Consider the following 24,456-nt stretch of genomic DNA (forward strand, 5'->3'; position numbering starts at 1 on the left):
CGGGTCACCCAGCCTTGTCCACAAAACTGCTGGGGATGGGGACTCCCAGATCCCGAGCCCCCTTCCCTTTGGGGGTCCCTGCTCTGTGATGGTTCCAACCACAGGCCCTTTGGCCCTCCCTGTCACCCCACGCGGGCTGCATGGGTTTACCTGAGGCCCAGGCCCCTCCGAGGGGCCCCCGCATGAGCTCATCAGGTCGGATGGTGCCCGGCTCTCCCACCTCAGCTGCCGCCCGCCTGGGAGGCTCTCTGGCAGCAGCTCAGGCTGATTCATTGGGCGGCAGGCAGCTCGGATCCCGAAGCCACTGTCACATGGTGCCGTTAAGCCGCATCTCTCCTTGTCTATAGTTTGCATAAATAATAATAATAATAAAAAAAAACCCTCCCACCTTCCTGTGAGACCAGAACATCGCAGGGACCGCTGACAGGGATCTGCAGGGAGAGGTCTGCACGTGGCCATTTCCTTCTCACCCGAGGCACCCAGGGCAGGGAGGGAGGGGAGCGCCACGCTGGCTGATCAGGAGACCTGCAGGCTGGTGAGCAAAGGAAGGGCAAGGACAGGGCGCCCCTCGGGGCCTGGATGCTGCCCTGGGTGAGGGTGGATGGTGGGTGGCCTCACCCTTTGAGACAGGGGAGGGGAGGGCAGCTGTTTCTTCCGTGAGGGGCGGCTTGGGAGCCTCCCAGTTTGTCCCTGGGCACTGCGCCCAGCACATTGGCACAGCCTGGGCTTCCCCAGCGACAAGGTTACGCCAAGGGGAGCTCTGGCTGCCTGCTGTCAGTGCTTGGGCTGCTGAGGCTCTGTTCGGCTAGAGTAAGCAGGTCCGGGAGCCACTTTAGATTGGAGGGTACAATTGGAAATACCGCACACCTTCCTGGAGGCCTGGGTGGGGGAGCCCACCAGGAGGCAGAGGTTGGGGGGTGGGGAGACCTGTTTCTGGAAAGGGGGAGTGGGGGGCTCACAGCATCAGATGGGATTGTCAGCCTCAAGGTCAGGACAAGGGCACATCTGGCATCCTGTCTGGGGCCTCCTGAGAGACAGCGTGTCTGTTTTTTCCCCATCTCCCCCACATCCTGGAGCAGCCGCCTGAGCTGTGGGGGGCTGGGTGCGGGACACTTCATGAGCTGGGGCGTGAGCCCGACCAGTGATGAGCCCATAGCCAAAGGGAGCTGTTTAGCCTGAGTCCTGTCTGGGGGTCTAAGCATGCCTGGTCCCCATCTGCTTAAAGGGACCCTGGGCCTTCCAGAGTGTTCATTGTGGGCTGGGCTCTGTCATCCTTAATCCACCTGCGGCCTTGCTACGACATGGAGCGGGGCCACCCTAACGTGGGAGTTAGTATGTTCGTGTTTAATGTCGAGCTCCCTGCTGGCCCCTGTACCCTGTCATTGGGGCATCCAGCCCGACATGGTCGCTGGTGTCCTGGGTAAAGAGAATGAGGTGTTCAGGGAGGGACACCCCCTCCCCATTTGCTCACTGCCAGTTCTCTGTGATGCATTAGAGTTTAGCGTGTCTGACTAAATGGATTTATGGATAATGCAATCTGGTTTTAAACAAACGAATCCTCCAAAAACAAGTAGCTTCCAAAAGAGTCCCGTACAGAAATTGCAAATAAGCAGATAATCCCTCCCTCCTCCCCCGTAAGCAAGCTCAGAAGTGGCAGCAAGGACATGTCCTCCCTCCTGACACGGGCTCGTCCTCACCCACGGTGCACACCTGATGAGAAACGAGCCCCAAATAACCGAAATAAACACAACCGAGCCAAGCTGCTGGGAAAGATTCCCCCGAGTGACTGCTGCCTTGAGGCGCTCGTCAACAGCAGCCGGAATCCTCGTGGACAGCAAGGCATTTAAAAACGAAGCTTCCTGAACATGGAGACAAACCCCCACAATTCTTTTCCCAGTGATGTTGAAAGTTAGGCGCTTTCAACTCAGTACTTTTCTGATATTTCCCTAAGCAATGATAAATATTTGGAAAGCTCTTTTAAAGTTTCTTGCATAATAGCATGAGACAAAAAAACACCTACCACCAGGCAAACACTTAGGGCTTTTTTTTCCTGCCGCAGTAAAAATGGCAGAAACAATGAACAGAAAATGATCTGTCGACAAACCGAAAGGCATTTCTTTGTCAGCAAATACTGTTGAAAGATGTAGAGAAAACACTACCACAGATTGGAAGGAAGTGTTAGCGCAAATTACCCAGTGTGGGAGGTTTGCTGCGTGGTTTCCACGTATCTCAGCTTAAGGTAACTGCTGGCTTCTGGTCGAATAATGAGATACACAAACCATTTGTGTGTGTGTGTGTGTGTGTGTGTGTGTGTGTGAGAGAGAGAGAGAGAGAGAGAGAGAGAGTCAGAAAAGGAAAGATAGAGCAGAACAGTGAATGCCTTGTTTAATAAGAACAATTGCAAACGGAGGCGGGGGAAGTGTCAGGGAACCCCCAATGGAACAGCTACCGGGGACGGGTTTTTTAAAGGGTTCTGGATGAGGGAAAGATAGAGAGATAGCAGCACCTCCAAAACTCATGCACTGGTCCATCCAGTCAAACCACTGCAGGAAAGAACTAGAAGCTAGAGAGCAAAGAAAAGGCTGCAGGAACCCTCACTGGTGTTAACTTTATAAAGTCAGGTTTGTTCTAATAGAGTGGAATCTTTATGATCCTTGGCAATAAGAGTGGGTGTCACCAGGAAAACTTTCAGACCACACAGAATGAGTGAACTTTATGACAAAGAATCGAAAAGGGCTGTCGTGAACCCCCCTCTCTCTCCTTCCTCGGAGCCTGCCCTCCTACTTAAAGGCTGAGGTGCTGGCATTTCCTGAGTGCGCAAGAGCTGTGGGTTTTAGGGATGCCTGGGTGGCTCAGTCGTTAAGCCTTCAGCTCGGGTCATAATCCCAGGGTTCTGGAATCGGGCCCCACATCGGACTCCCTGCTCAGTGGGAAGCCTGCTTCTCCCTCTCCCACTCCCCCTGCTTGTGTTCCCTTTCTTGTTGTCTCTCTCTATCAAATAAATAAATAAAAATCTTAAAAAAAAAAAAAAAAGCTATCAGTTTTAGGCTCCCAGGAAAACTATTGGAAAAACAGACTCACCTTTGCTCCCTCTGCCTCTCCCAGATAAAAGACATTGAAACAAATGTTTGAAAATGTTTCCACATGGGGCTCCTGGGTGGCTCAGTGGATTAAGCCTCTGCCTTCAGCTCAAGTCATGATCTCAGGGTCCTGGGATGGAGCCCCGCATGGAGCCCCGCATGGCATCCGGCTCTCTGCTCAGCAGGGAGCCTGCTTCCCCCTCTCTCTGCCTGTCTCTGCCTGCTTGTGATCTCTGTCAAATAAGTAAATAAAATCTTAAAAAAAAAAAAAAAAAGAAAATGTTTCCACGGACATACCACTTGGTGGTTAAAAACGTGTTTAACCCACAAAACCGCACATTAAAACAAACAAACAAACTTGGAAGCAGAAACTGTTTTTTAAAAATGTAGATGTGGGGGCGCCTGGGTGGCTCAGTGGGTTAAGCCTCTGCCTTCGGCTCAGGTCATGATCCCGGGGTCTTGGGATCGAGCCCCGAGTCGTCGGGCTCTCTGCTCAGCTGGGAGACTGCTTCCTCCTCTCTCTCTGCCTGCTTCTCTGCCTGTTTGTGATCTCTCTGTCAAATAAATAAATAAAATCTTAAAAAAAAAATTAAAAATGTAGATGTGATTTCCATGCCATAAAATTCACTCATTTAAAATGTACAATTCAGTGGTTTTTAGGATATTGAAAATGGTGCAACCATTACCACTAGCTCTAGAATAACCTGTTTTTTAAACCTGTAGAGTTTTATATTTTTTAAAAAATCTTATTTTTTAAAAAGTAACCTCTACCTCCAATGTGGGATTTGAACTTATGACCACCAAATCAAGAGTTGCATACTCTACCCACTAAGTCAGCCAGGCACTCCTAGCTCTGTAGAGTTTTATTTATTTATTTTTAAAGTTACATTTATTTATTTGAGAGAGAGAGCAAGCATGAGCCGGGTGGAGGGGCAAAGAGAGAGAGGGAGAAGCAGACTCCCTGCTGAGCAGGGAGCCTGACTCCTGACTGGATCCCAGGACCCAGGGACCATGACCTGAGCTGAAGGCAGATACTTAAACTCAGGTGCCCCAACTTGTAGAGTTTTAAAACGTAGAGTTTCCTTGGGCTTTGAACCCACTTATGAAACACACACATGTAGTACTCTCACATTGGCTTGTAAGACCAAGTAATTGACAACAGGGAAGACAGAAATACAGCAGCTGGGTTTTATCAAGTCCTTGTATAACTGGTGGATGGAGTTTAAAAATGAGTATGATGGCTCAGGGAGCCTAGCTAATGATGCCCTTTTTCCATCCAGCTCCGATATTTTTGTGACAGCTACTAAGGTCCAGAATTGAAATAAACTGCCCTGAGGGCCATGCTTTCAAATCGATGTTTTACAGTGCAAAATCAAGATTTTAGTAAATAAGAATTGTAACAACTCAGTATGGTGACACATGGTAACTAGACTTACTGTGGTGGCCATTTCTTACTGTACGTATATATCGAATCACCATGTTGGATGCCTGAAACTAATACAATATTGTATGTCAATTATTCTTCAATTTTTAAAAAGATCTTAGTAAATAAGAAAGCATACTCAATCACATTGATATTTCTAGCGAGAGCAAAATGTTTTCTTGCACCTTTGCAAATGTACAAATAAATTTGTAATTTTGTAAAATTTATTTAAAAATATAAGTGATTTCACTTTCAAATTCTTTTCAATGTTCCGCTAGGGTGGGTTAGATACTCTACAAGTACATCTATATTGGAGTGGGTGCTCCCGAATATTTTTGGATGGAGGTCAGAAGTGTTTGGAGTCTGCACCTCTCCTCTGGTTTTCCAGCTCCCACCTCTACCCACTTCCCGCAAACAAAAAACAAAACAAAACAAAACAAAACAAAACTCTTATTCCTAAAATAATCAGTGATATTTTCCAAGAGTCAGGTCATGTTATGCCCCTGCTCAAAGCCTTCCAGTGACATACCACACTTTGGATAAAGTTCAAAATCTTCACCCACCTGCTCCCATCCTTCCTTATGTCTCAGGTTTTGCCCCCTCCCCTACCCCACCCTAACTCTCTGATCAAGCTATAGGCCTGGACTAGCACTTGCCGATTGCTGCCTCAGCGCCTTTGCACGGCTGTTCCTCCTGCATGACTCAAGCCCTCACTTCCTTGTCCTCACTTCACTGCCTGCACCTCAGGCAGCCCCTTCCTGACCTCCTGATCTGAATTATCCACCCCATCCTCTCAGTCACAGACATCCTTCTGTGCTCCCACGTGCTAATGATTTTTCTTTCTAGAATGTATCACTACTGGCATTACACTGCACAATGGTTTATTTGATTATTGCTTTGTCTCTCTTAGTAGAATAGAGGCACGGGGAGGAGAAGGAATCTCTTCTCCTCACAGACCTGTGCCCAGCACCTAGATGGTCTCCCAGAGGGTACAAGGGTTGCTCCAGGACTGCCTGCTCTGCCTGCTCCTTGGGTCTCCCAGCCTGGAATGGGCACTGGGGCATGAACATCAGCAGCTAAGTGACTTGGGAAAAGTCTCTCCATTCTGTGTCAGCGTCTCCTCTCTGTGTAATAGTACTGGGCCCCAGGAGGTGCCCATTGTGGATGGTACCGCAACCCGGCCCCAGCAGTCTCCTCGGCCACCTTGCAGGGTCCCTTGTGGGGTGAGAGGAAGCTACAGTTTTCCGGGCACCCGGACATGCCTGAGTCCTCGGCCCCAAGGTGCTGTGAAGACTGAGGCCAAGAAACGTGTGTGCTGCGGGGTCTGGGCGGGTCGTGGCCCTGTGGGGGACATCACTGGTACGGTGTCCGCCTGGTCCTCGGGCAGGGCAACCTGCCGGGCAGAGTCTGGTGGTCGGAGCATCCCCGTCCTTACCCTTGCGTTGACGTTGGGGGATCGAGAACAGCCCACGGGGGGCCCGTGGGGGCTCCGGAAATCCGCTACCGCAGCCCGCTGGGGGCCGGGCGGCCCGCACCCGGGTGAAAGTATGGGGGCGGGGCCCTCGCTGGAAGGGCAGGGCCTCCGGGGGCTGGGCCTAGGGCTGGGGGAGGGGTCGGGGTCTGGGGGGAGGGGGCAGAGGGGGCAGGGGGGAGGGGGCAGAGGGGGCAGGGGGGAGGGGGCAGAGGGGGCGGGGCCCGGGGGCTCGGGGATCAGGGCGTGGCACCGGCTAACAGCCCCAGCAGCAGCGCCCCTGCCAGCAGCGTCAGCGACAGAGGCGCACCGGCCGGGCCGGGGAGCGCGGCGTCGGTGGGGGAGGCCGAGGGCGGCAGGCCGCAGTCGGTGTAGGGCTCGAGGCAGGCGGCGAAGGCCATGACGTGCGCCACAAAGCTCTGCTCCTGCACGCCGTGCACCAGGTGCGCCTGCGGGCCGCGCGCGAACACCGCCACGTCCTCGCCGCCGTGAGTCTCGGAGACAAGGGGCGCCACGGCCTGCTGCTTGTAAGTGGGGTCCCCTGGCCGAAGAGTGGGGCTTCAGGGCCGGCGGGGCGGGCGGCCTCCCCCTCCCGCGAGCTACACACCATGCCGGCTCCCTTCCCCCCCTTCCCCCTGCCCCCCGCCCCCCAGGACCGCCCCGCCTCCCCGCGGCGCTCACTGCTCTGGCTGTCGTTGACATTGGGCCGTGAGGTCCCCGTGAGCGCGTACAGGCCGCCGGGGCCGTTGCCGTAAAGGATGGAGGTGTAGGTCTTGTCGTCTAGGGCTATGCCGGGGGCCAGCCCTGCGGGAGGGAAGGGACCTGCTGAGCACCCCCACCGCAGTGAGGGCCCCCTGCGTGCACAGTCCAGTCCTCACAAGGCGCCGACGAGGCGGTGGCTACTACTCCATTTGACAGGCGAGGAAACTGCGACTCAGAGCCATTTCTGCCATATAATCTGGGAAACAGCTCTGGCTACCGCAAATGGAGCACCCTGCCCACCGAAAATGGAGCTCCCTCGCAGTGTGTAGCCACCAAAAGAGAAGACGTGAGAGTGGTCAGCGGTGACAAGGGTCAGGGTGTCCTGCTCGCTTGTGATCTGGCTGGCCTTGTCGATGGCGGAATCAAACATGACCGCCTCGGTCAGTGCCAGATAAGCCGTGCCGTCATGATGACCGTGGTCGATGCGGCCTCCTGCAAGCAGGGCACATGTAAGGCGGACAGTCCCCAGCCACCCTGACCAGTCCCACTCCTCTGATCCACAAGGGGCTGCCGCTCACCCTCCACGAAGAGGTAGAAGCCACGGGGGTTCCTGCTTAGCAGGCGCACCGCCACCTCTGTCATCTCCATCAGGGACGGGTCCTGGGTCGTGCTTCGGTAGATCTCATACTTTGTGTCTCCCGGCTCGAAGAGGCCTGTGGGAAAGGGGCCAGTGGTGACTGGCTGGGGAGTGGGGAGAGTCCATGGCCTGAACATCTGCGTATCTGTTTGGCTTTCTGAGGACTAGGGAGGCAAGGGTGGGGAAAGTGGGGGTATCTGGGGTCATTACCCATGAGGTGTGTTACAGAGGGGTCCTGGGATGCCTCCATGAGCGCCGTGCGATTCCACACATACCGGGCACCCTGGGAGTGGCAGAACCGAGACTCAGTCCATAGCCCTCTCATCCTTGTCCCTGCTGCACCCCTTGCACCTGCAGGCCCCCATCACCTGGTGCTTGGCCAGCCACTCCTGCACCAAGTTCCGCCCATCCAACCTGACTCCGTTCTGTCTGGTGTCACTTGGATACTCAGGGTCTGGAGTCCCCTTGGGGAACATGTACTTTCGGCCTCCGCCCAGGATCACCTGTGGCCAAAGGATTGGGCAGATGGGATTGGGCCCTGGCTGGCCCTTTGCTCCCTTCTCTGACAGCCCCTAGGGCCCCGACCAGGTCTGGGGGTACGGCCTGGCCCAGCTGTACTTTCTCCACCACCACCCCCCTTCCCCAAGCCCCTGGAGACCCTGCCAGGCCCCAGAGCTCAGGCTGTCAGTGTCTGGGACTGTGGTCCCTATGGGCACCTCGCCTCCCACCCTTGCCCTTCATGTCCCACATCAATGTCCACGTTGGAGATGAGCTGCTGGGCGATGTCCTGGCATCCCTCTTCCAACGCCGTGATGGGCATGTCGGCGTCTGAGTACCAGTTGCGGTTCACTACGTGGGCGTATGTGCCAGCTGGGGAGGCATGCTGCACTCTCGTGGTGGTCACCACCCCGACTGACTTCCCTGTGGGGGGCAGAGGTGAGCATGAGTCCCTGAGGTCTCTGATCCTGCCTCTGCCCATGAAGCTGGCCCTAAGCCCACCTGCTTTCTTGGCACGCTTCATCACGGAAGTGACCTCATTGCCCCTCGTTGTGTTGCACTGGTTCAAGCGGGCGGCTGCGCTCACACCAATGGTCTGGTAGTTGGCCTTGACCCCGCACAGGTAGGCCGTGGCTGTGCCTGCACTGTCTGGCACCTGTCTGTCCACGTTGTACGTCTGGGGACAGAGATGCCCTCAGGTTCTGACACCGACAGACGCCCAAGATCCTACCCAGGCCCCAGGGCCCACCCTCGCTGCCCTAGTGCCCCTAAATTCAGTCTCCAGATCTCCTGGGGCCTCCCCTCCTGCCACCTTCCCCAGCCCCACCCCCGCCGCCCTAGTGGCGGGCACCCTGAGGCCACCCAGCCCTTACCTTGGACAGAGCCAGGTACGGAAAGTGGTCCATGGCCAGGGGTGTCTCAGGTCCCAGTTTGCCATTTATTTGCCCCTTTAGGATCCGAGTGGCTGTCACTGTGGGCACCCCCATCCCTAAAGGAGCACACCTTGTCAGGGTTGGTCTGTGGCCACTGGCAGCTTGGGGTGCCAGGGCTACAGGGGCCACAGGCATGGCCAGCCATGTGCACTCACCATCCCCCAAGAAGAGAATGAGGTTCTTAGCAGCTGTCTGGATGGGCTGCAGCTTCTTCGCGGTGTCCAGGGCCTGCACCGCCTGGCGGTTCCAGAAGGCTGGGTCCTCCTCCTCCACTGGCCAAGGGGAGAGGGGAGGCCAGGTCAGTCCTGGGAGAGGACTCTATGTGTGGGGGGCAGCTGGGAGGTGCTTCCTTACCTGGGATGATGCCGAGGGCCAGCTGTGGCCTCAGGCCCAGCAGCAGCAGCAGCACCCAGGCACCCTGCATGCCTGTGGGGTGGCGGGAGGGCGGCAAAGCCAGGACTCCGGGCAGGCTGGAACCCCAGGAGGGCCAGAACTTGGGTACCAGCTGCAGTACAAGCCACCTGGGCTTTAGTCTGGGCAGGACTTTGTCCCTGGCTGTAAAAGGCTCCATGTCCCTCCCATTGCCCTAGGTGGCCACCCTGGCCCTGCCCTGCCCTGTGATGTGAAGTCCTGCTGGCAGGAGGGAAGTGGCAGGGTGTGGCCAAGCAAGTCCAGGGGCAGGGGGCCTCGAGAGGGCAGATCTGTCCAGCACAGCAGTATCCTAGCTGTCACCCCAAGGTAGGGGGGGCATTTGGGGCATATCCCCTTTTGAGGGAGGAGCTTTTGCCGTGTCCATCCCAACCCTTTGCTCACATAGTCTTGCGGGAGAACCGTCACTCCTACCTTTGCCCCATGTGTTCAGTCTTCTGAAAGTCTGCTTTGGGCAGGCTCCATGTGAGTGCTGGGGGAGCCTGAGCCGGGGGCCTGGGTCTGGCTTCCCAATGCGGTGAGGTCCCGAGACATAGGAAAGGAGGCATGTGGGGTGGTTGGGCTTCTGACCAGCCTTGGCGGGGGCAGGTGGGGAACGTGCTGGGCTCAGAGCACAGACCTAGACTTCTTGGGCTGTGGAAAAGGCTGGGATTTTTGTGGTGACAGAGCAGATCCCTGCCTGTGTGTCCAGTTACTGGAGCCAGGCCGGCTTCGTAGGGGGCATGTGCGTGCACATGCGTGCGTGTGTGTGTGGGGGTGGGGAGTGGGGGACAGGCAGGGGTGGGGCCCAGTGTACTGAGGTTGATCTCTGCTCCCTCGGACAGGCAGCTAGAACCCAGGGGTGAGTCTTTTCTCTCCAGGGCCCACGCATACCCGCAGGTGTAGCTTCTGTTGGGAGTTAAGAGGTTTCAGTAGCCAGGCTGGTTCAAAAGCCTTCCTCCAATCCCCCCATTGCACCTGCTGGGCGTCTATGCAAAAAAATTCAAAGCAAGGTCTAGAAGAGATATTTGCACCCTCATGTTCATAGTAGCGCTGTTCACAGGATCCATAAGGGGGCAGGCAACCCAAGTGTCCATCACCAGGTGAATGTATAACCAAGATGTAATCCATCCACATGATGGAATGTTCTATAGCCTTAAAAAGGGAGGGAATCCTGTCACGTGCTACGCCATGGATGAACCCTGAGGACATGACGCTAAGGGAAATAAGCCAGTCACAGAAGAACAAAGGCTGGGGGACTCTCCTTAGACTAGGTATCTGAAGCTGTCCAATGCCCAGGACTAGCTGCCAGGGGCCAGGAAGAGAGGGCCCCAGAGGGCCCCCTCCGGAGGGAGGTGTTTGGTGGGGACAGAGTTTCAGTTTTGAAGCTGGAAATGTTCCGGACAGCTGCTGTACAACAGCGTGAATACGCTTCCCTGTACCAAACCAGACACAAAATGGTTATGACGGTAACTTTTATGTTGTGCTTAAAAGATTCAGAGAAGGAAAACCTTCCTCCCCACTCTGCCCACCCCAGCGGACTATGTGGCTCTGGTCTGCGCTCTGGCCTCCCGACCACCTGAGCCACGTGTTTGGTCCCCAAAACCAGGTGACTGCCCTGGCCCCCAGCGTCTCCCTGCCCAGCCCCGCTCTGCTCAGGCAGACCTGCCCTTCCACCAGCTCGCCAACCACACTGACCCGGCTGTCCTCCAAATCTGGGGAGAGATAGCTATCCTTCCTGGCCTCTGACTTGTCCCCATAGCCCCTTCTGTCCCCTGTATTATCTTGTGTTAGGGAAATTCTTGGCTAAAGGTCAGGGGAGACTAACTTCTGGGCGGGTCCTTAATTAATTAATTGGTTCTATCAAGCGGTAGGTGAAAGGTTTGTTGCTCCAAGATAAGTCTTCCTTCCAGTAAATTCCCCATATCCTTTCTCAACAGGATTATTATTTTTTTTTTTAAGAGAGGGAGGGAGATAGAGCAAGAGAGCTTCTTGTGCAAGTGGAAGGGGAGAGGCAGAGGGAGAGAGAGAATCTTAAGCGGGCTCCACCCCCAGTGCCAAGCCCCACTGGTTGGGGGGGCAGTGCTCTATCTCACAACTCTGAGATCATGACCTGAGCTGAAACTAAGAGACGCTTAACCAACTGAGCTACCCCGGCACCCTCTCCCATACCCTTTTTTAACTGGAATTTTTGACACGAGTTAGAGACTCACACACAGTTTAAGAAATAATACAGAGATCTCCTTCCTGTAGGCTGCCCAGTTTCCCCCAATGGTACAAGCCATAGATTTTCAGCGATTCGGATATGCTCCCGTTCACATGTACTCATTCCCCTGGGTATGTAGGTTCTACACTCTCTCGACACGTGCATGGGTTCACAAACACCACTGCTGGTGAGATGCCAAACAGCTCTAACCTCACAGACTGGAACAGACCGCTTTTTAACCGCCCCCCTCCCTGCCACACCCCTGCTCCATCTCTAGGCCCTTTCCTGCATTTCTAAAATGTTGTCATTTCAAGTAAGTTACCTAAATGGAATCCTGCAGTCTTTAGGGATTGGGTTTTGTTTTTTTTTTTTTTTTCAACTCAGCAAAATTTCCTGGAGATTCATCCCAACGTATTCATTCAGGCTTTTTTGGGGGGACATGTGGTTTCATTTCTCCAGAGTACACGCCAGGAGTGCGGCTGCTGGCGCTCCTCACGGTGACACGAAGTAGTTAGCAGTTGTGATCAGCTTTGGTTTCTTGTGAATTTTGTTGTGTGCCTGTGTGGGACTGGAGGCCAAACACACAACCCCTGTCACTGGCAGTCATCAAAGTCTGTTCACATTCACAGCCTGCAGCCCTGACACAGCTGCGTGGGGCCACTGGGGGCACTCTGCCCCGAGCCAGTCAGGCGCCGGTGGGCCTGAGTCACCCGTGATGACATCGGTTGTAGTCCTTCCTCTGGGGCCCGGGATTACAAGTCAGCAGGCAGCAAGCGCGTCCTGGTGTGGAGTGAGAGATAATGCCTCTGGGGTAACTGTCATCCCAGGTCAGGGGACGCCTGGCTCTGTGATGCCCAGCTCTGTGATGCCCGCGGTCTGCGTGGCCTGGTCTCACTGCTCCCTGGGAAGGAAAGGGTTGTCCTTGGGGCCCCATCTGGAGCCCCAGCACCCTCCACTCTGTCCTCGTTTACCAATGGAGGATGTCCGGGCGGTGTCCCAGCTCCCCGCTTGGGGCACATGTCAACCCGGCGAGGGGTAGGATGATGGGGAGCCCATCTTCGTAGCAGCTGCTGCCAACCCACGGAGGGATGGCTCCTTGCTGCCTCCTGCCCTCCTGATCTCACGACGATGACACCCTCCCTCCCCCTTGGGAAATGTAGTGACAGCCCTGATCATTCCCAGGAGCTGGGAATGACTGTCAATCTCCCAAAGACCACATAGTGGGGAACACTTCGGGGAAACGGAGGCATCTCTTTCTAATGGGCCAGTTTCTCTCATTTGAGCCTCCCACCAGCCCCGGAAAAATAGTAGGAGTGTCTCCACTCTGGCTGGGATGCAGGAAGCAAACATGGTTGGACTTTGCCCTCTCTCTCTGCACTGGCAGATCTCCTGGGATTGGGGGGCGGGTACCATGCCTCCTGAAGGCCCGTGGGGGTCTGGCAGGCAGGTGGGCAGGCCCAGGGGAGCAGTGGGGGCAGAGCTGTTATCTCAGCCCCACTCAGCCTCCTGGCAGTGCTTGACCTTCCCTGTATTTTTCTTTCTTTTTTTAAAAATTTTATTTATTTGAGAGACAGAGATCACAAGCAGGCAAAGAGGCAGGCAGAGAGAGAGGAGGAAGCATGCTCCCTGCTGAGCAAAGAGTCAATGCAGGGTTTGATCCCATGACCCTGGGATCATGACCTGAGCCGAAGGCAGAGGCTTTAACCCAGTGAACCACCCAGGCACCCCCCCCTTTTTTTTTTTAAGATTTATTTGGGAGAGAGAGGGAGCAGGCACATGCAGGGGGGAGGGGGAGGGAGAGAGAAACTCAAGCACACTCTCCTCTGAGCACAGAGGCGCATCTTGGGGCTCGATCTTGCGACCCTGAGATCAGACCTGAGATGAAGCCAAGAGTCAGTCTCTCAACCAGCTACACCCTCCAGGGTGTAGCTTGCACTTCTCATCCCATGTCTCCCTTCTCCTGCCAGACTTGCCTGTGCAGTTCTGGGGCCTGGAGTGGAGGCCTGCCCATCTGCCTCTCTTGGTGGCCCAAGCAGGGGCCACCAAGAAAAGTCCTGGGGGGGGGGGGCTGCGCCTGGGTGGCTCAGTGGGTTAAGCCTCTGCCTTCTGCTCAGGTCATGATCTTAAGGTCCTGGAATCAAGCCCTGCATCGGGCTCTCTGCTCAGCAGGGAGCCTGCTTCCCCCTCTCTCTCTGCCTATTTCTCTGCTTACTTGTCTCTGTCAAATAAGTAAATAAATTCTTAAATTAAAAAAAAAAAGTCCCAGGGACTGTGTACTCCTCACAGAAGTTAGCTGCATCGTAGCGTGGGGGATAGGATGGACCACAAAGGAGCACTCAGCGGAGAGCAACAGGCATGGCCAGGGTCACGGGCTCAATGAGAGAGATCTTAGAGGTCACCGGAAAAGCACTGGCAGGGGAGGGAGGAGCCCCTTGCCTCTCTTCGTCCCTACGGTCCATGTGTGTCCGTGGTCCCTGTTGCAGGCCCAGAGAGACTTCGGCTCTGCCCTTGCCCAGGAACAGATAGGCACTGATTGGAGAACAGCCCCAGGAAGGGGGGCCTTTGGAAGGAACCAGAGACGGCACAGACCTTGGGGGCATCCACGGGGCCATGGAGGGGAAAAGTTTGCCGAGACAGGTTCTGGGGCTCAGAACGTAGTGCATCTAAGGCCTGAGTTCAAGCACACAGTGGGATACACCTGGTAACCACAGGGGTTACACTGTGCCGAGTCACTTGGTAATTTCCTCATGCTGGGAATTTTGACCTGTGTGAAATTAAGCACCAGCTCTGTGTTTGGGGTCTGAGAGGGTTTACAAAGCCCAAAGGAAGGCCCCGGAAGGCAACTGTTAATAGCAGGAGCCCATTACACCAGCCTTGGAAACTGAGGTTTGGGAGGGGGCATAAGCCTCTGATGCTTATAGGCCCCTCATAGCAGCCCTCACCAAATTGACCGCAAGAGGGCTCAGTGAGGGTCCTGGAGGCAAAAACCAGAAGCTGGGCAGCTACTTGTTGTTTAAAGGGGACAATTTTATACAGTGAAAATCTGAGCACTCACCATATGTAAATCATGCTGGAGGACTAGTGGAGTCCATCAGACCCAACCAGTGAGGGGCTTACTGTCTAGAAGGGGGGTGATACATAAACTGAATTCTGTTCCTGGACACTGTCCCAGGGAAAGAATGGGGGTTCTCCTGAGCAGAGTCAGACCCCCTTGGAGAGGAGCAGGAAGTATTGGTGGGGGGCGGGATCTGGGCAGGACAGAAGCCTGCGTGTAACGCCCATTGACAGCTCGCAGGATTGGGGGGGGCTGTGCTTGGGGGGGGTGCAGCTGGAGGGACACATGAAGAGGAGGTGCTGGTGGGGTGGGGGAGTGGGAAGCCCAGGCAGGGGAGGGTGAGGAATCACTGGCAGAGGAAAGATGGCGAACACAGTGGAGGAAGGACGTTGGCACATCATGTGACTTTCTGTACTTTGGCCTGAGGGATCGGTCCTCTCCTTGGTGCCCGCCCTCCCTGCTGGCTCCCTCCCTGCAATGCCCCTCACAACAGCCACACTCCAGATCCCTCTTCTGTGACTGTCATTGTCTGCCAGCCCCTCTCCAGTCCGCGTCCCCCAGCTCTGGCTTCTCCTACTGGACGTTTTCTTCACAGAGGATGGTAACAAAAAGGTGTTCAACGGATGCAGAATTAACCACATTACAGACCCCCAGGTTGCCAAAGACCAAAAAGCATCCTGGGGCCTGGGCTCACTCTCCACCACTTATAATGGTCCTTTGGTACTTAACCTCTCCCAAGCCTCGATTTCCTCATCTGTGAAATGGGAAAAATAGTACTGACATCCCAGGGCTGTGAGCACAGGGCTGTGAGATGGACGCAGTTCTGGAGGGGGAGGGGAAACTTCTGAAAAAAGGCAGATCTTGAACATAAAACTAACTGAAAAAAATAATAAAAATTAAAAGCGGAGTGTTTGAAAGCCAGTCGGCCGAATGTCAGACAGAGTGGTTTATTCCTAGAAAGCAAGTATTTATAATTAAGGTCTGTGTGGGCAAGGCCTCCTTCTGGGCCATTCCACCTACCTGTGTGGGAGGAACATCTAGGCACTGCCCCTCCACAGGGGAACTTGGGTCATGTATATTCAGGGAATGCAGAAATGGGGACCGTCCACCAGCAGGGTGGGAAACACCACCATACCCCTCCCCCATTTAGTTCCTAGGGGCTCAGCCTTCCCCAGGCTGCGGGTGCAGTAATGGACTGGCAGAGTGGGCAGAGGCCCAGCCTCCCCACTCTGCCTGGTGGGAGCTGCCACAGGGCCAGGCTGTTGCTGGAGCCATGGCTCAAGGTCATTCTCCTTTGGGTCATGCGGGAATGACACCTCCAAGGCTGACAGGGGCTTTGGTCATGGATGTACAAGGTGAGGGAATGAAAGCTTACTCCTGGAACTGCATTCAGTACTTTAGCTCTGATTTTTCTATCCTAAGAACCAGGAGGACCGTCTTATTTCAACAGCAGCTTGGTTTGAAAATCTATGAAGGTGAAAATCTCCTCAAGGAGACATTTTGCTTCACATTCTGTCTTGCACTTCCATTTCTGTTACTTCTTCAATATTTGGCTCAACGCTTTCCAGAACTGAGCGATGAACAATTTATGAACATTAAAGAACACAACACAATTCATGAAACTGTTTGAGTAAAACAACTTTAAGTAGAATAAATTATTAAAATGGGACTTGCCCCCGCTAAAATCGCTTTTATATATCAAAAAAAAAAAAAAAAGCACCACCAAACCATAAAAACTCTTAAGAGAGAAGGTTCAAAAAGATGATCTTGCAGGAAGGTTTTAAATAGGTCACCTGACTCAGTTATGTGCAAATTCAAACTCATCATTCCAAGTACTTCATGTACTCTCTCCCCCACTCCCATCTCCAGAATCTTCTTTATTGTTGTGAAAGGCAGCTTTCTCCTTCTGTTCGTCAGGGCTAGCCTCTTTCATCTGCTTCAATACCCCTCTCACCTTCATTGACTCTGAAATCTGTGACTGTGCTCATGAACTGGGCCTCTGTAGTCAGTGCCCAGCGGGGGCCTGAGGTTCAGCCCTCGTGCAGAGTCGCATTGCACGGGGAGGCCCACAGCCTCACCTGTGGTTCTGTCCCCCCACTGCCCCCCGCCCCACTCCAGCTGCCTTGGCTCAGATGGGGAGCCAGCACAGCCCCTAGGGGCTCCACTGAGACAACCAGTGGGGCCTGTCCCCACTCAGACTGCCCTCTGAGTCTCTCAGTAGAAGGCCTTAGGCAGCACTGGAACTCACTGGGAATATGAGGCCACCTGTCAGCAGGAATTTTATCTTACTTACTGGAATGATGGACTGTTTACTATCCCAGTTGCTGAATGTACAAAAAGCCTTTTAAACCAACTGTAGATCCATTCCTGCTAAGAAAAAAGATTTTAGGGGGGGAGTTGTTTGGGTTTTTATTCTTATCCAAGTTATACATGAATATAATTTAAATTACCAAAATGCTCTGTAAGGTTAGGTTAAAAAACAACAACAAACAAACAAACAGCAGTTCCCTGTCTCCCTCCCTGCATTTTCCCATCTCTGAGGCAACTACTTTCCTCTTTTGGCTTTCTGTTGGTATTTACCACTGTTTCTAAATCATTTCTTCATTTTCCCATCATAAGCTCTATCTATTGACACATTCTACTGATCTTCTGTTCTTGGTTATCTAGAATCAGCCCCAAACAACCTCACACATTTATTGGATCACAGATCTGCAATCTGGGCAGGGCTTGGAGGGGACAGTGTGTGTCTGATCAACGGGGCTTCAGCTGGTTGGGACCTGGGGGATCTGCTTCCAAGATGGCTCCATCACAGGGCTGAGGAGCTGGCTTCCTTCCATGAGGGCTTCTTCACGGACTCGCTTGAGCTTCCTCACAACATGGCAGCTGGAATCCAAGAGCTAGGGAGTAGAAGCTGCCAGTTCCTTAAGGCCTGGGCCTCCAAACTGGCCCAGGGTCACTTCCGCGACATTTCTGCGTCTTAGCGGCCATCGAGCCCATCCAGATTTAAGGGGGAGGCACAGAGACTCCATTTGTATTTATTGTATTTATTGGTTTATTTAGCGGTTTGATTGAGGTATAACGGACAAATCATAATTGTATATATCCAGGACGTACAACTTGATGATTTGATATATGGATATACTGTGCAGTGATCACCACTGTCAAGTTCGTTAACATTATCTGTCACCTCAGAGCGATCACGTTCTTCCCGTGGTGAGTGCGCTGAAGATGGACCTGCTCTGCGGCTTTGCAGCCCACAACACGGTGTTGTTAACTACACCACCGTGCTGTGTAGTAGGAGATCCCCGGACTAGTTTATCTTACAACTGAAACTTCATCCCCAACATCTCCCATTCTTCCTCCCTGCCCTCGCCCTGGAAAGCAGCCTTCTCCTCTCCTTTTACGTGTTTGATTCTTGTAGACTCCACACGTAAGCAAGGACATGCGGTGTTTGTCTCATGCCGGGCCCGTTTCACTTGGCAGAATGGCCTCCAGGTGCATCCACGTTGCCACAACTGGCAGGATATCCCTTCTCACAGCTGGACCATATTCCATTGTGTGTACGTAACGCATTTTCTTTACCGGAGGCTGTTGCCCTGTCTCAGCCGCTGTGAGTTCTGCTTCCCACCCCGTGTGGTCCTAACCCACCGCACGACTCTGCCTCATGCTCTCAACTCCCAGTAGCGGCATCTGAGGCTCTCTTGTCCCCAGAAGGAGTCTGAACTCTGGCCTCTGCTGTCCCCACCCCTCACCTGCCCAGTCCATCCCCCCTGCTGCCCCCCAGGGCGTTCCTCTTTGCCTCCTCTGGCGGGAGCCATTCTTTCTTTCTTTTTATTTTTTAAAAAATATTTTATTTATTTATTTATTTGACAGAGAGATAGATCACAAGAAGGCAGAGAGGCAGGCAGAGAGAGAGTGGGGGAAGCAGGCTCCCTGCTAAGCAGAGAGCCCGATGTGGGGCTATATCCCAGGACCCTGAGATCATGACCTGAGCCGAAGGCAGAGGCTTAACCCTCTGAGCCACCCAGGTGCCCCCCCCCTTTTTTTTAAGATTTTATTTATTTATTTGGGTGGGAGCCATTCTTGCCTGTGCCTCCAGCACCTGCCCATGCCAGTTCTGTCCCATCTTGGATCTGCTCCCTCTCTCAGGCCGTCATCTCACCTGGATTGTCACAGCCCCTCTAGCCTGGGCTCCTGTCCTGTGGCATCATCGCTCTGCACTCGCGGCAGCTACAGCAGGCGTCTGCTGCTATGTCTCCGAGGGGGCCTAGCCTCTTCCTAGGACCTGGTCCCCAGGTTCTTTTTTTTTTTTTTTTTAAAGATTTTATTTATTTATTGACACAGAGAGAGAGATCACAAGTAGGCAGAGAGACAGGCAGAGAGAGAGGGGAAGCAGGCTCCCTGCTGAGCAGAGAGCCCGATGCGGGACTCGATCCCAGAACCCTGAGATCATGACCTGAGCCGAAGGCAGAGGCTTAACCCATTGAGCCACCCAGGCGCCCCTGGTCCCCAGGTTCTTGCCCATCCCTCCCAACTGCCAGGGACCGCAGGAGCTCCCACTCGGTACCATGACAGCTCTCTGATGGGCCAGGGCTGGGCAGCCACCCCATTCTTTCCTGTGGTCTTAGAGCTGGGAGGGCGGGCTGCAAGATACGGAAGGTAGACACTTCCAGAAGGTCACCATGGGGGAAGTGATCTACACCAGGAGAAAATGAAGCAGAAACAGAGAAGGGGCACAGGGCCACCCTGGAGGTGTGGTGCCTCCCTGTCTCCCCAACGTGGGCTTTCCTGCCCTCCTCTGGTAGTTCTGTCCAGCCTTCCTATCGGTTCCCTTCTTCCCAGAGCCATTTTGCACTGGGTTTCTTTCCTACATAATCAAAAGACAGGAGTCCTCCGGAAGCCTCAGGACCCCTCTCTCTCTGGCTCTTCCTTCCTAGGCTCCTTGTACTCCACCCTTCTCATCTTCCTGATCCCAGATTTTCAGTCCTGAGCCTTCCCAGGCTGACCCTTCCCGGGCTGTGTGCTGAGGACACCCCGCCTGAGCACCACTCTCCCCTGCACCTCAGGGCCCGCCTGGCTTTCCCCAACCACCCCTGGTGCTGCGCCCCATACCCTCCCCTCCCCACCCCTGCCTCTGTGCAGGGGTCTGTTCTCAGCATGGAGTCTGGGGATGCTGGCTTGTGCCCCTCATCTGTTCCCGGGTCTACCCCCGGGGGGCAAGGAAAGCCCTCACCACCCCAGTTCGAGGGCTTTCCTCGATCACTCTGCACCTGCGCTTGGCCTGCCACCCCCCCCCCCACCCCCTGCCCAGACAGCACTGGGCCTCAGGGCCCGGGCCTGCAAATAGCCACAAGGCTGCTCCCTAAGGCTCTGTCCCCACAGGACACCCCCTCCTGCTTCACCTTCATGCCATCACCACCGCCTCTTGCACCCCGCTCCTCCTGCGGACAGCAGCCCCACGAACAGAGTGTTGCAGCCACTCCCTGCTCGCTGCTAAGTAAAGGAGGAAGGGAACAGAGGCCTTCCCGGCACAGCCTTGGTTAGAAACCTTTAGTGGCTCTGCCCTCAGACAGAGTGCAAACTCTCTGGCCCTCTCAGAAGGGCCATGGGATCTACCTTTCCAGCGTCTTCTTGTGTGTCCTCTTAGCATTCTGACCTTGACCTTCACAGTTCCTGGTTAGGCACGTAGCTTCGAGCCTCAGTTCCTTCACCCCGGTGGGGCCCACGCATGGTTTTCTGGCTGCTGCACCTTCAGGGCTAGGAATACACTCTCCAGCCTCGGGACTTTGCTAGAGCCTGTCCCGCTGTGACGCTATTTGCATCTTGGCTCCCTCCACCATGGCGACCTGACGTGGGCCCTTGAGGAAGACAGAGCCTTCCTGGCTCCTGTTTGGGCGCAGTTTCCACTTCTGTCAAATGAAGCAGGGGTGGGCTGGGTGGCCATGGCCCCCATGGCTCTAGCGTGGCTTAGGTTGACACCCACCTCTGCCCAAGCAAGTCCTGGCGGCCAAGTTCTGCCATGCTGACCAAGTTGGCTGGGCCTCACCAGGGCTCAGGGGGTGCCTGGGCCGTAAGGACCGGGGTCCATTCTGAGTCCATGTTGCTCAAGAGGGAGCCCAGGGGCTCTGACCCACAGCCTTCCTGATGGGTGTCACTCCACAGGGGCTCTGCTCCACCCTCTACTCCCAGGCTCTGCAGGAGGCCGGCAGGGGACAGCCTCTGCAGAACACCAGTGCCCTTCCTCAGAGGGTGGGGCAGTATGAGGGGTTGGGGACAAGGTTGAGGTGTCTTGCCCTTGGGCTCTGTTGGGTTGCCTAGGACAGGAAACACTCAGAAATCATCTCCTCATCCAAACACGAAACCACCAGACCCTCTCACGTATCTTTTCTTCAGATCCCTGGTTGCAGAAGGCTCTGGAGACAGGAACAGAGAGGGGTGGTGGCCTCAGGGACATCTTGGGCGTGGTGAGATGGACACCTGGAAGGCTGGCTAGGGTGTTGGAGGAGAAAGGAATGGAAGCCAGGATGGTGGCGTGTCCTCCATTCCCTTCTGACACCTGGCCCAGGGCTTCCTGTGCGGGACAGAGGCAGCCATGCTATTCGTCCTCTGGAGCCCGCCGTAAGGCCCTCCTACGAGGTACTGTACTGAATTTTTCTTTGAAGAGCATTCATTGCAACCTGATCAAATGGGCTCGTTAATACTGACCCCCAAGGAAACAGCATGGAGGAACTAGGGCCAAGGTCTGGTTTCCACCCATGTTTCTGGCAGTCCTTTGGGAAGCCAGCCTGTGGTTCCCTAGCTGGGTGGGGAAAGGAGTGCAGGCGGGGAAGGAGTGCAGGCCGGGGTCAGGCCAACTGGGGAGAGAGCACAGCCCAGGGGTCCTTCATCTCTGTCCCCAGGTCCCCAGGCGTGGTGCAACTGGGGGGTGCTCAGGATGATGCCAGGCAGGGGACAAGGCCAAGTTAGGGCCACCAGGCACCCCTCTGCCCCTCCTTGGCTGGGAAGTCCAGGTTGAGGGCCTTCCTCATCTCTGGCAGGCCCAGGTCCCCTCTGTCCCCCTGCTCCTCAGTGCCTCCAGGGTACAGGATTGGCACTGGGGGGTGAGCCACCAGCTTGAACCCAGGGCTGTGGACTGGGCTACTCAGAGCTCTGGCCTGGGACCTGAGAGAGGGAGTGTCGCAGGACCCCTGCCGCCCCTCCTGAGGCCCGCAGGCAGAGGAGTTGGTGGGGGCGGGGCAGACAGTCACTTTCGGCTGGGTGATGGGTGAGCTTTGCTGTCTTGCATACTAATTACATTTCTAATCAGCCAGAACGAGTCATGGGCATCGGTCTGACATGTGGCCAGCTCTGTGAATCATCCTGGAACTGACAGGAAGGTTCTGGAGGGTGGTGACCCTAGCTCAGCTGCGAGGGGTGCAGCCTGAGCCAGGTCCCTTGTCCTGGGTCCAAGGGGCACCCTGCTGCTCAGGACTCCCCAGAGTGCCCCACACACCAGACAGCAATTCACACTTGATTTTATTCCATGACACTGATTTGCTGAAAGTCCCCGGTTTCCTGGGCAGGGGAAGGCAGTGGGTGGCCTGGCGGAAGGGGGGCTGGCCTTCCCAGGAGGACCAGGTCCTGTTCTGCTCCGGGGAAGCATGAGCCAGGCCTCAGCCTTCCATCCAGCCCCACCCTCTCCCCTCCAGTTTGTTTAAAAACTGAGCTGCAAAAATAAAATAGAATGAGGAAATAAAAACAAAGCCCTGAGTTATTAAAAACCAAATTAAAAATCCCCTTTGGTGTTGAAAGGTCCTATTCCTAAAAGCCGGCGGGTGGGGCAGGGGTGTGGGTGGGTGTGGGCTGCAGCGGAGGCCTCAGGCCTGCAGGCCACCAGCGACACCGGCATCTGGCTGCTCCCCATCCTGCCGGCTCAGGAGGCCCTCCGTGCCTGGCCGCTTGAGGACGGCGCTGTACTTGAGGGCAGTGGTCTCGGCCTGCAGTACCACCTCGACCAGGCTGAAGATGGTGATGACCTGTGGCAGAGCAGAGCCCAGCTTGGTGACACAAGTATGTCATGGGGGGCTGGGCCAGGGGGGTGGGAAGGGCAAGAGCTTGTGGTTGGGGCCCAGTCCTGCCACTGTCCTCTTAGCTGGGCCCCAGGTCCACTTGCCTTCCCCTCTGGGCCTCTGTCTACCTGTCTGCAAGTACTGAGACCATGGCCCTGGAGAGAAGTCAGGGAGCCAGACATGGCTGGGTGTGTCATCTGGTCACAGTGAGTGCCCAGGCTCTGGGAACAAGCAACTGGGGTCTGGGGCCGGCCTTTAGAGCATACAGTAGGTGAAAACCATTGTATGCAACTTCTTGGGTAGGAGATCCACAGTTTTTATTAGATTCCCAAAAGGATCCCCAAAGTTAAATCTCTGCTTTAGAGGGGTAGGCAGAGCCCCCTGTCTGTCCCCCCGGTGGGGCGGGGGCGTGGGGAGTGGGGGAGGCTGCCCAGGGCAGGGAAGGCAGTACGGGAAAGCTCTGGCCCCAAGGAGGGGATATGGGTGAGCTGGGCTGGTCTCCACACATAGAGCCTGAAATCCCACAGGGGAGCCTAAGTGCTGGGGCATGGGGAGGGGTGGGAGGAGGGCTCAGGAAGAGCTAGAGGGCAGACGATCACACCATGGTTTTCTGTAAAGGCTGCCCCACTCCCGGGTTCTGACCTGCTGCATTGGCTCCTGGTCCATGTCCTCAGGCTCCCAGACAAGTGTGAGCTCCGGCTTCTTGCCCACCTTTTGGAAGTGGTGGGACCGCAGGGGCAGTGCCTGGGGGTCCACACACCTGCGTCTCAGGTTCTAAGCTCTGCGAGCCACCTCCTAACCTTTGACCCTGCAACCCTCCTCCTCCATCCCCCTGGTTGGAGGCAGCCCCCTGCCTTTGTCTGCCTCCCATTGGCCTAGAACTGCCCCTTAGGTGCTCGGGCACCTAAGGCTAGAGGGGTGCTAACCCCTGCGGGCACCGGGTCTGTTAGCATAGGCTGAGGGCTGGCCTGTCTGCAGCCCTAGCCCTGTCTGATGACCGACACCTGAACTGTTTGCTCGGTGAACTTGAGGACTGGAGCCCTGACGGATCCCCAGCTGGACTCCATTCTGTCTCTTCTGATTTACTGTATTAACTTCATGTTTGCTCCACTCTGTGTGCTGGATTTCAGGAAATTCAAAACCAGAGTCAGGGCCCAGAGGGTGACCCACTAACTGCAAGGGCACCAAGTACCCTTGGGAAGAACCTTGAATAAACAGCCACACACAGGGCAGGACCCAAGGCTAATAGTGGTCTCTTCTGTGACTTCAGGGGACAGAGCTTCCAGAGTGGCCACGGATGATTCTCTCTGATCTTTCCTCCATTCACATTCCCACAAGGAATTCCCCAAAGCTTGTGCGCTCTGCCATCTTGCACTGGTCTGGGAGGGGTCTGTTCCCTTGAGCCTGACTCCTGGCCCGGATTTCTCATCCCAGGCAGGTGTAGCAGGGTGTCCCAGTACGGCCCATCAGGTGGGCTTGGTGCTGGTGGTAGAGGGCAGCAAGGCCCTCTGCCTCCACATGGCCAGCGTCACCACCACGGCTTGTATTCTCCAGAGCCAGTGAGGACAGCAAGGACCCCGGCCTATGCTCCCATCCTCCATGCTTCCCGCCAGACACCAGGCAAATACAAAGGAGACCCCGGTGGAGAGCTGGGGGACAGGCAGGTGTGCAGCGGACACGGCTCAGTGTGTCCGTGAGGGGAGGGAGGGCTTTGCACAGAAGTGGTAGGGTCCCGGCATCCTGGAGCTGGCCTTGAAAGCCTGGAGGTCCCCAAGCCTGGCCCCAGGAGCCCATGGGGACTCACGTTACAGTAGATGCGCTTCTGCACGCCGTAGCGCAACACCAGCACGTCGAAGGCTTGGTTCAGGACACCGAGCACCATGGCTTCCGACTCCAGGGGGCCGCTTTCCTGCAGGGCAGGGCTCTAGCCAAGGTTCGGCCACGGGACGTGGCATCACCCTCAGGGCCATCCCCGGCTGCCGAAGGCCCCTGAGCT

General features: G+C 55.3%; 2 protein-coding genes across 2 annotated transcripts in view; both read right to left on the reverse strand.

Moving 5' to 3' along the window:
• Positions 1-5,367: 5,367 nt before the first annotated feature.
• On the reverse strand, positions 5,368-9,182 carry ALPI (alkaline phosphatase, intestinal). The gene is made up of 11 exons (XM_080799174.1): positions 9,098-9,182; positions 8,899-9,015; positions 8,684-8,799; positions 8,313-8,487; positions 8,062-8,234; positions 7,682-7,816; positions 7,524-7,596; positions 7,255-7,389; positions 6,977-7,168; positions 6,656-6,778; positions 5,368-6,515 (listed from the first exon to the last, which is right to left on the reverse strand). The coding sequence occupies exons 1-11, from the start codon at positions 9,165-9,167 to the stop codon at positions 6,214-6,216; spliced, it is 1,611 nt and encodes a 536-aa protein (XP_080655300.1). The 5' UTR covers positions 9,168-9,182; the 3' UTR covers positions 5,368-6,213.
• A 12,726-nt stretch (positions 9,183-21,908) lies between these two features.
• DIS3L2 (DIS3 like 3'-5' exoribonuclease 2) overlaps positions 21,909-24,456 on the reverse strand; it is a 346,542-nt gene continuing 343,994 nt past the window's right edge. The window contains exons 19-21 of the mRNA XM_080797894.1: positions 24,265-24,369; positions 23,103-23,204; positions 21,909-22,427 (exon numbers count right to left, since the gene is read on the reverse strand). Coding sequence (XP_080654020.1) covers positions 22,269-22,427; positions 23,103-23,204; positions 24,265-24,369 — 366 coding nt within the window. The 3' untranslated portion in view covers positions 21,909-22,268. The remainder of the gene's footprint in view (positions 22,428-23,102; positions 23,205-24,264; positions 24,370-24,456) is intronic.

The sequence above is a fragment of the Martes martes genome (assembly GCF_963455335.1).
Source record: "Martes martes genome assembly, chromosome: 3".
Lineage (NCBI taxonomy): Eukaryota > Metazoa > Chordata > Mammalia > Carnivora > Mustelidae > Martes > Martes martes.